Genomic DNA, 11227 nt, shown 5'->3' on the forward strand with positions numbered 1-11227 from the left:
TGCATGTTGACCATGAACTAAAATGACTTTGACACATCTGCTTTGTAGTCAGAGCTTATTGCATTATGAGCATAGTGGTTCAATTAAATGTCTTTCTCTCTTTTAGCTGCAGAGTGTAAATGACCATGTTTTATATTTTGTCTTTAGGTAATCTGCATCATCGCAGTCATTCGTCCCTGCCCACTCTCACAGAGGAGCAGCCCCACTGACAGCAGCAGCAACCAATGATTTTATTGACATTACTCACAAACGTGATGGAAATAAAATGTCTGGGCCATTTTAAATGGTTAAAACTGGTTTATTTTCAACGTCTCTTCTTCAAACAGTCATTTCATTAGAAGTTGATCTTAAGACAATTAGTAAACTCCTCAAAGTTGGAAAAAAAAAGGGCTGCACTTTTTCAACATGCGGCACAAATCACTTTGCTTTCTAAGGCACACGCATGTCTGATAAACGGCCTCACCCTGTCTGGTTCGAGCTGAGAGAAGCCAAACATTTCGACAGGACTGACTAATATTTTCTTTGCTTAACAGCTTCCGTGCCTCCTTCAATGCTTCTCTAAAAGGGGAGAAGCAGGAGAAAAGAAGGAACGCTTATCTTGTTGAGATCTAAATAGCTGTGAGCCTGCAGCCACGAGCCAATTTCACTCTGTATTCAAGAAAATGCAGCAGTCAAAGGAAAGTGATAAAATGTAGAAATTGGTTGAGCCATACATCTTTGGCTTGAAAGTGGTGCATAAAATTAGATCCAGGCTTTTACCAAGTGAACACAATTTAAAAACAAAAAAACAAAAAATAACATTAAAATATGTGTCAGCAATCTTTAAGGGTATTCACTTTAATGTAAAGAACAGACAGTGAGAGAAACAGCTTAACCTGGCTCTCTCTACAAGATATAACTAAATTGACCAACCATCTCAGGTCTCAGAATCTTGTGAAGACCAAAAACTGATTTTCAGCAGATCGAACTGTGTCCTTCAAGTGACCAGACACATGAATCCAATTGATTGGTGATGAGGTCGTTCTGTAACCGCCGTTTACATGAAAATCATGCTTTCAAGCAATTTTATTATCATCATCAGTGTTGAAGTGATCTGATTTATGGGATCTATGATAAGTCATAAATGTGTTGGCAAATCATTTCTGCGATGCCCTAATGGAGACACCAAAGCATCCGCATACAGTTACACATTTTCAAATTGCTATTATAATACATTACACACAATGTGTTGGTCCAGTGAAGAAAAATTGTAATTTCCTGTTTCAATACAGCTCCGCATTTATTGTATTGTTCATTTCAGTTTGGACATAATTCTAAATTACTGCCAATTAAGACTAAAATTGAATGTACCATTATGGACATACATAGAAATGTAAATTCCCTTTCCTATTATAAATTGTTTCTAAAACAAACATAAAAGGGAGTAGAGCTTCATATAATTTAACATAAAAACAAAAGGAGTGAGAAATGACTGAGCACAATCACTGATACTGGCATCGTGTCTCAAACCAGATTCAAACAACTAATCAAAATAGACACTTCATACATGTTAGTTCTCACTGAAATGAGCTGTAAGGAGTGCAAGTAACACTTATTATACATTAAAATATAGTCCCTTCAATACAATCAGTATTTTCTTTTTTGTTGTTTGGTGCAGCTTCGGAGAATCATCATTGCTACACAGATTAAGTCACACTGAGTTTGGTCTCCATTTTGGTTCCTCAAAGCAAAAATCTATGCAAAAAACGGATTAATCATTATCATCCATAGATACAATGTTGTAGAAAGACATACAACCTGCATGTGTTACCTCTAAATAAAACTCCAAGATTATAATCTCTCTTTACATTGATACCATATATTTTGTCTTTCATTGTTGTATGACACTTGGATGGAAGCACTTAATGTGGAATACAGAGCCTCCATGTTTTACTGAACAACGTTAAGACAAGCAGGTAGTAGTGCGTGTGCGTGTGTGTCGGAGAGTGTTAGTGTTGTGCCTGTGCTGCTGTCTCTGTGGAGGTTTGGCAGTGTTGACTCTGGATGTGGGAGATCTGCAGGATGGGCAGGAGCAGCTGAAATGCATTCTGGATGTAGTTGGTACTGTTGGAGCCCTGTGGACAGCAGAGTCATCATCGTCATCGTTATCTGGAGAACTGAGTTGGTTGTTTTGAAGGCTAGTTGAGATATACAATTATTTGTGGTGTAAACAGAAAGAAATGTTGGGTGAAAAGTGCATTCACTATATTTTAAGGGGAAACTGGAGTACCAGGAGGAAAACCATGCACACGCGGGGACAACATGCAAACTCTCTATGTTACTTACTACTTTATTCCTAAATGTCACTTAAGAAAATCCACGGATTTCACAATTAACACAATGAGCCTCTTTCACTGTAAATGGTGAGTTGCACATTTCCAGCAGTCGTCATGAGAATGAGACTGCTTCAAGATACTGTGGAGTTTCAAGTTTCCGGTCCATAACGTTCTGGAATAGTCTTTAACTCGTCCCCAGATTATAATTACAAAAAACATGAGAACTCGTCTCACCTCTTGCAGGATACTATTTGCCACTGGGTTCACCTCCTCTGCTTTCCTCTGACCCTGAAAACCACGAGGAGATGAAATGAGATCACATAAAAGCAACTTGAGTCGATGTTTTCATTGTTTCCTGTAATTAGTAATGAACGGTAAAGTTGGAAAGTGCAACTGCACACTTTCAAAATGAGATTTTCTTCTACTCACACACAACCCTAAAAAGGTAATTATCTAGGGATCAAACTAAATGTTTCCTGCTCGGTCAATGCCTGAATATCTTCTTCTTAAAAACAACACTGTGGCAGCTGCTGACTTGTTACTTCAATACGATGAACCCCTGAAGGTTTCTTTTGAATCAATCTGATCCACTTCTCTGCTGCTGGAAATGGTCATTAATGCACCATTAATTCACAGCAGAAACCAAACACAACAAATGCATTATTCAGTCATGTTTGATGTGCATTTGCTAAAAAAAAAAAAACCCAAAAAATTGTGGAATTGAAAGATTCAACTTTTTAGACAGAAACGCGTCAATTAATGATGAAAACTTTAACACTTTTGTTGTACACTTATGATCACCTACCCCAACAAGAAGCAGTGTGTCAGAGAACTTCTTTGCCAAACAGTCCACTTCTCTACACATTGCACAAGTCAACCTGGAAAACACAGAATTTTATTTCTTTACTTCTTTATTTTTTAGCACCCCACCACAAGAGTAAACAAGGGCTTACATGTGCACACACACACGCACATGCATGCACACACACGCAATGTTTCTCTGCATTGGGGAACACTGTGTTTACCTGCATTGATTTCCTGTATTTACTGCAGAATTCCAACTTGACCATAACTACCGCTTGCTGACTTAACCATAGCTGTAGTCCAACCTTTAAACATGTCTAAACATATGTATTTTGGGATTTTCAGCCGAGTACATAAGGATTTTCCATGATCGGGACTTTTAACCTTTGACCGCCATATGGATGACAAGTCCCCACGGTGAGAGTGTGTGAACCGATTTAACCCTCCACAACACCAATATTTCCACAGACTCACCTGGTGAGGATATAGGCCTGCTCTCTGGCAGGTTTCTCCTGCTCCTGACCGTGGAGGATGAGCTCTGCCACCTTGTGGAGCTGTTCAATACTACGAGCAGTCACTTCTGCCAGGCTGCCGACTGATGACAGGTACACGCGCTGAAGAGGGGAAATGAAGATGAGCACGGCGACACGGAGCAGCTCCATGAAACCGAATGAGGTGGTGGTGGCAGGAGGAAAGGTGGCAGTGAAGGAGGCTGTGCATTGATGGGTTGACCTCACCTCCACAGATCTGGGGTCAGTCTCCTCCTCTCCTTTCATCTCCTCCCCCTCGCTCTCCATTCCCTCCTGCTCCTCTCCGTCTTTCTTCTCCTGCACTTTTTTGTTCACTCCAGGCGAGGCCTCCTCTCCTGACTGGTCCTGCGTTTCCTTGCCAACTGTCTCCGTAGTGACAGGCTGTTCCACCTCGCTCACCCAATCATGGGCCCTCATTCGAGCCTGGAGATGAATAATTACCACCCATCAGCTCTGCAGGTGGAGAAATCCCTGTCCTGATGCATGCAAATAGATGCATATACATGATTATATGCTAATGTAAGTTCCCTATATGTGAATTTGATTATGCAGAAGAACTTCAAAGGTGGTAACTTTTTTGCTTGCTTTAAGAGAACAAGCAGGGGAGAGCAGTGGTTACAACATAGTGAGGCTTTATATGCACACGAATCTGTTCCTCTGTGGAGCAAATTGAATCAACCTTAAAGGGCTTTCTCAACTTCTGAATTTCAATTTCTAAGATTTTTACTTCAAACACACCCGAACTTGATGCCTCAAGTATCCATTTAAAAAGTCACCCAAAAACCACAGGAATGCCTTTAAGGATAGGCTTACATTTGTCCAAAAATTATTATTATACATTCATTATTACACAGTTCAATAAAAAAAAAAAAAAAGAATAATAGGGGGATTTTTATCAATTACATCAAAGGGCAAACATCCACTTATCTCCTATACCTACTTTACCCAAGTTCCAGCTGGAGTCAAGTGTACACCCTGGACAAGTCCCCAATCCATCACAGTGCAAACACAGAGAGACACACAGCCACACCCAGAGCTCATTTAGAGACACCAATTAAGCTTACATGCATGTCTTTGGATTGAGAGACAAAGTACCCAAAGGAAACTTTTCTTTACACTGAAAGAACTCCAGAACGCCACACAGAAAAGCCCAGAATCCAATTGACAAGGTCTCCACTACATCCCTATATGATTGTAACCTTGTTATTCCATCCTGTTTCTATATTTAGATCAAATAAAAAGACGTTACTTAGGCCATATGTCAAAGAATTTAGATATTGTGGCCTTTCTTTACATAATCGATGTTGAATAATCAGTTTGAATTACTTTAATGCTCAGATAAAATGCAATAAAATAATTGCACACGAGTTGACCGTTTTGTCAAGCTGCAACACTTTCAGCATATTCACACCATAAACTCCAGAGGGAAACAAAACTTTGGTCGATGACTCGTGAAATTCATCAGCCTGAATTAGTAACCAGCCAAAATGAAGCCTGATACAAAGATCTTTCTCAGACCTCAATTTGTTTGTTCAGTCCTGAAATGATGCTATTCTGAACCTTTCTAATTCAATTCGATTTGTGGGAGCAAATCCAGGTACCTAGAAACCCAAGCACCCCGGGAGAACATGCAAACTCACAAACAGGCTCCGCAGCTCAGACGTGTACCAGGGATATTCTCACTGTTAAGATTAAGTGCTTACCATAGATATACTATCATAAAACTCATCCCAAACTAATAAATGTTCCATCTTTTGTGAGATTGTTCACAATTTTGAGTACTTTTCCCTGTTGATGAAGGAACTGGGTTGTAGAAACTAACTGCACGTTATGAAGCTCTGAATATGTGACTCATTTCTCCAATTTATATTCCTATTTCAGCTTGGAAACCTATGAGCTGTGTAATAGTGTGTGTGTGTGTGTGTGTGTGTGTGTGTGTGTGTGTGTGTGTGTGTGTGTGTGTGTGTGTGTGTGTGTGTGTGTGTGTGTGTGTGTGTGTGTGTGTGTGAGTCACCTTGTTGAGTTTGTCTGGGGTGGCAGCGACATGAAGCTCAAACAGCAGCTCAGTGAGAACGCTCACAAACTCCGCGCCGTCAGCAGCTGACAAAAATACAAAACCACACACACACAAACACACACCCACACACATCAGTCCTCTTCAGTTTCCCCAGCTAGAATGCGCTGGCTGTCGTAGATGCTACATGAAGACGTGTACCACATGTCAGTCATGGCATGACCGCCCCCCCCCCAATGCCATTATTGTTTGATTTCCAAGAGCTGAATCTTGTTTTCATGCCAAATTAAATTCAACTTCTATAATGAAATTATCTCAACAAGAGAGACATACATGCAGATTTAATGCCGTGATCACATGAATCGTATGTGTTGGATTTGTTGAATCTGCAATGCAAGTGTGTCAGAGGCCGCTGCACACCAACGCTGGATCAGGAACTGTGTTCACCCCTCCAGGTAAAGGGACCCCCGCCTGCAATGAACTGTCACATTGCCCGGAGCTTTCTGTGACAAGTTTGTACCAACTCTCTAAAATGTACGGCAAAGAAGAAGCTGTTAAATATTTTAAAACAAAACTCGGCATCCCCCTGTCTTACAGTGTCATTTTGGTTGAACATTCAGTTTCTGATTCCGGAGATCATGAACAATATGCCTCCAACACTGATTCCCGTAAGAGATTCTGTGTTTTAATGAAGGGAGTCAAATAATGTGTGCACATTCCCAGATGCAGAAACAGATATCAAAGTAGACAGCACAGACTTTTTTTGTGAGAGAAATTGGATTTTCTCACTAGGACACCGGGGAAATGTCGAGAGAAAATGTGCTTTGGACATTTTAAACCTCAGCCGACGTTGAGCTTTTCAGCTGAAATGTCTCTGAAAGTGAATCCCCCACTGGCGGCCGCTCTGCTTCTCTGTGTCTGACCTCCATTAGGAAATAATGTCACAGACTGGCAGCGACATGTTGGGAGTTGATCTCGTGATTAAAACATAATTAACAGTTCAGATGGAGACGTGTGTGATAAGAATGAGTATGACTATAAATCCAAAGGCTTCTGTGAGCTTCTTGCCAGTCAAACCTGTCTGCAATGGGAAAGGTGATTCACCTGAGCTCAGGATAGTAGAATATCGTCACTGGTCCTGAAACGGTGGAGGACCATGCCATTTTGTTTTGGTGCCAACAGGAGGCACTCTTATTTGTTGTGGGTAAACTTGGAAGTCTCTTTCAATTTGTTCTTCATTCAATATTTAAACAGTCTTGGGTTTAATCACTGAGTGTCGTTAATACCAGCAACAACAGGCTGAAATATTCACCGTTTTGCGGTGTTTGATGGGACACTACGATATATTGGAAAAGGTAGATTGAATCAGGTCAACTGAACTTGGTCATTCGCCATTTTTCAAGTGGCTTCATCAGTTCATGCTTCCCCACTGAGCTCAGGTATTTTATTCTGCTGCAAAAAAGCTGCAAATGTTTTCACGGGCTATAACAATAAAACGGCTGCATTTCACAATCACAAGGTGAGTGAAGATTGAAGATCCCTATATTAAGCGAGTCAGGGATTCAAAAAAAGACAGCTTTAAAAAAAAAAAAAAAAGTATTGATTCAAACCAAAGCAGCAGAAGCTGAGATTATTTGACCTTAATGATGTAGTACGGGTCAAACTCCAGAACAATAGCTCCTCCATGTCTCGTAATGACATTCTAAAGGGGTCCTTTGTTGAACCTTCCCGGCTCGTTTCTTCCAGACTCCATGTGGACTAGTTAACACATGTCTGTGTGTAAAATTGATGGATCACCCCATTAAAATCTCTCCTGCCGATTCTTTAGGACTGAAGCACCAGCAATGAAGCTGCTTCCTTATGAGCATAAATTCACAGCTAAAATAGGATATAATGAAATATTATACTTATTGATTATTTTTTTGTGAAGAGGAATTATCAGTAACGATCAATATAATATCTGCATCTGCTCACATGAAGCTTTGTGATGGGTTTAAGCAGGTGAGTCAGAGGGGACTGATTATACACCAAAGAATACATCATCATCATGATCATCATCATCATCATCATCACTGCCTGACTGCGATCATGCTGCTGCCTAATGTTCGATTTAATGCACGTCTTTGATCCTGCAAAGCGCATTGAATTACCCCCGTGCAGGAATTGCACTATAAAACAAACTTGCCTTGCTCTAAACCTCTGGGTGTCAGCAGCAACACTCATCTTCTATCCTACAAAAGTGAATTTTTTTTATTTTATTTTTTCAAAAAATGACCCAATGACCCAAGTTCAGATTATTTGTTCCCTCATTAGCAGTGTGTCCTTGTACCAAATGCTGCCTGATCCAGAGTCGGTGCTCAGGGACCCCCTCCACCTCCAGCAGGTCTACTGGCTGGTCCGGGGTCACTCACATAAAAGGGTAGAACAGTGTATTTGGGAACCTTGATCACCGTTATCCTTCGTCTCTCCACCTTCTACCTCTTCTTCCTCCTCCTCTTCTTCTTCTGGCTTGATGAAAATCTCTTTGATGAAAATCAATTCCTTCTTCACCTCCTCCTGCTGTTCTTCCACCAGGGAGGAGAGAAAAGCTTGAACCTGTGAGGGGATATATACATGACTCCGCGTGCAACAGATGAAACAGACGGGGCCACTGGGAAGAGCTTGATGTTCACAACACTGGCACGGTACCTTGGCTTCACTCTCGTTGGACAGAATCTCCAGGGCCTCCAGGTGTGATAAACCCTGGTAGTCATCAAAAAGAATACCGTAGTGAGCAGTGGGCGCACTGATCGACTGGTTACTCAGACGAGCCCTCTCCTTCTCCTTGGCTTCCTTCAACATCTGAAAAAAAGATCACAAGGTCACATCAATGCAACGGAATTACAGAGGGGTCAGTTATGGAGGACAAAGCTAACAGACACTTGAATTAAACCAAAGACACAAAGTCCCTAAGACAAGATGCAAAAACGACATATTGATAATAAATGCGTGCAGGCTAAATGTCCCGAAATACAGGTGTGAGAGAATGGCCTCAAACGCTCACCACGGGTCTTGGGAAGAAAAGAAACGTGCTCAGAAATATAAGAGGTGTTTATCTGTGTAAGGCTTTGTAAGTTGAAGTGAAACACCTCAGTATTGGGGTTCAAGGTCAAAGTGGGCTGGATGTGGAGTGGAGACTGTGAGTGGAGGGACGAACACCCTGGACAGGTCGACAGTCCATCGTAGAACCACACACACTCACAAATATGTACAATTTAGAGTCACCAATTAACCTCAAACCGACATTTTTGTGGGCGAAAAAACTGGATTACCAAGAGAAAATGTACATGTTGGGAGAACATGCAAACTTTATACAGAAAGACTCCAAAGCAGGAGATATTCTCACTGTGAGACCAGAGTGTTAATATGAAACTGTTTGACCTGGTGAGTAACCACGCCGCGGCGTTTTTGAAGAACTGCTTGCAGGCAATGACGCACACGGGAAGAGAAGAGAGCAATACAATAATCAATAGAAGATGAGATGAAGGCATGTATAACATTTCTATTTCAGTTTTTGAGAAAAAAAAGGATTTTTACTGAGGTTTTTTTCAGCCGAGCTCAACAACATCTGACAAACTGCCTCGGTTATGTACCAAGTGTGTTGAGATGATGTTTAGTTATCGATTAGAGTCTTAGATTACGCAGACTTACAGGAGGCGTAGAGGACAAATCTCCAAATTCTAGCTAAACTGTGGGTGCGACTCCTTTTTGAAGCAATAACTGTAACATATATCTTACCAGCATTTTCAGACAATTAAAAAGCTTAGAGAAGCTAAACAACAATTTCAGATTCAAATGAAATGTGGAACTGAACGTCATCTGCATGTAGATGATACGAAAGACAGTGGAGACGAGTCAAACACAAATGTCTCTGATAGAAACTCAAACCATGGAAATAAGAGGAAAACTGGTCTCACGTCCATTCTGAGGTCAGTGGGAGGACATGCGAGTGTGCATGAGTGGGAATCTGTATACCTGACTCAGTGACACGGTCTTCTGCATCAGAGTCTTTGTCTTTTTGAATCCCGGGTCACTTTCAGCGAGAACAGTCATGGTTTTCTTTCCTATGAACTCCAAGGCGTCCAGGCCGCCGCTGATCACAGACTTTCCCTGAGGGACAAACGCAAAGAACGAAAGGGTCAAACAAGGCAAAACTATCAGAAATCTCAAAACGTCAGATGAATTAGGAAATAACCCGAGAATGCACTTTGCAAACTGCAAGGCGTGTAAAGTTGAGCAGTGCGCCTGTTCACTCACTGCATGTGTGATAGTGGAGAAAACCCCCCGACCAGGAGCGGCTGCAGCAGTCGGTGAAGACGACTCCACTGGGTCAGACGTTCCAGACTCCTGGATTTCCCCTCCGCCTCCTTCTACCTTCTCCTCAGCTCCAGCGGCCTCCTCTTCAGCCTCCTCGCCTACCGAGGTCTTGTGGAGACGAAGAGCCTCGCCTGCTTTCACCTTAACTGAGGTCAGGCTGTGACCTGCAGGCAAAAATGTGCAGAAGGTTCACTGACATGAGGAATAAGTGAACGTTGGTTTATATTCAAGAGGGCGGCTGCATCTAGTAAGAATGTCAAGAAACCTGCTCTCCGACTATGTAAGAAATCAAATCTGGGGTATTCGTTGTTTTGAAAAGTTACACTTGAATGGACACAGCTTATATTCAAACTGGAGGAAGTTTAAAGATCTCCAGCATGTACACTGGCTTTAGCCTGACATCAGTTGTGACTTGACCAACTTGACCCGGACATGCACGAAGACTGTCAGAGGTCACAGTGAACCCTCAGCTCTGTTCAACCTGCAGTCGTCAAGATTAATTCAAGCCTGTCAAAGAAAACCAGACCACAACAATTTCTAGAATCTAAAGCAGACCAGGAAAACCAGGGGGTCCAGTTCAGCAGAAGCAATTTGGAAAAAGAAGGACGGGAACCATTGTTATAGCAGACGGGGTTGTGAGTTTGTGTGAAGACTACTCTATGACTTAAAGAATTGAAAGCTTCAGTCTTCAAGGGACATTAATATTGTTGCACTCAGTTCTGTTCGGTTGTGTCTGGGAACAAGGTTTTGGGGAGACGTATAAATGCAGTTCAAAGTAAAAACAGGATCAGGACTGAATACATGAGGGAAATAATGTCAAACTGAGAACGTACCCACTGTGGAGGTGGCACTGCTGAGAAGAGATTTTCCCCACGAGCCCCAGCCTCCCCAACTTTTTTCTTTCTCCTGGTCTGAGCCCTGCACACACCGACACAGACATTCATTTCACAATATCAGTTAGAAAGCATTTTTTTTCTTATTCTATCATCCAATGATAGCATTTGGTTTATTAAAGTCAGTTTAGATGATAAGCAATTAATCAGCAAAATCATCACAAACAGAAGACATGACAATGACTGTTTGAACAACGGTGTAGTTTTTTTTTTTTTTTTGAGGGGGGGGGTTGAAATATTAAATAAATCTAAGAATTTGCTTTCAAAATAATCATATATTCCAGCATTTTGCTGCATCATCGGGTGAATGAAAAA

At 41.5% G+C, this 11227-nt stretch overlaps 1 protein-coding gene across 4 annotated transcripts in view; it reads right to left on the bottom strand.

The window, feature by feature from the left end:
• Positions 1-294: 294 nt before the first annotated feature.
• The window catches only part of fam114a1 (family with sequence similarity 114 member A1), a 12691-nt gene continuing 1758 nt past the window's right edge, over positions 295-11227 (bottom strand). For 2 of the 4 annotated variants that reach the window (XM_080520768.1, XM_080520769.1), the window contains exons 3-13: positions 10853-10937; positions 9960-10183; positions 9678-9812; positions 8352-8504; positions 8075-8258; positions 5664-5749; positions 3857-4072; positions 3594-3733; positions 3121-3193; positions 2550-2603; positions 295-2114 (exon numbers count right to left, since the gene is read on the bottom strand). In XM_080520768.1, coding sequence (XP_080376894.1) covers positions 1989-2114; positions 2550-2603; positions 3121-3193; positions 3594-3733; positions 3857-4072; positions 5664-5749; positions 8075-8258; positions 8352-8504; positions 9678-9812; positions 9960-10183; positions 10853-10937 — 1476 coding nt within the window. In that variant the 3' untranslated portion in view covers positions 295-1988. The remainder of the gene's footprint in view (positions 2115-2549; positions 2604-3120; positions 3194-3593; positions 3734-3856; positions 4073-5663; positions 5750-8074; positions 8259-8351; positions 8505-9677; positions 9813-9959; positions 10184-10852; positions 10938-11227) is intronic. The other 2 variants (XM_080520771.1, XM_080520770.1) reach the window with 2 other exon arrangements.

The sequence above is a fragment of the Blennius ocellaris genome (assembly GCF_963422515.1).
Source record: "Blennius ocellaris genome assembly, chromosome: 3".
NCBI lineage: Eukaryota > Metazoa > Chordata > Actinopteri > Blenniiformes > Blenniidae > Blennius > Blennius ocellaris.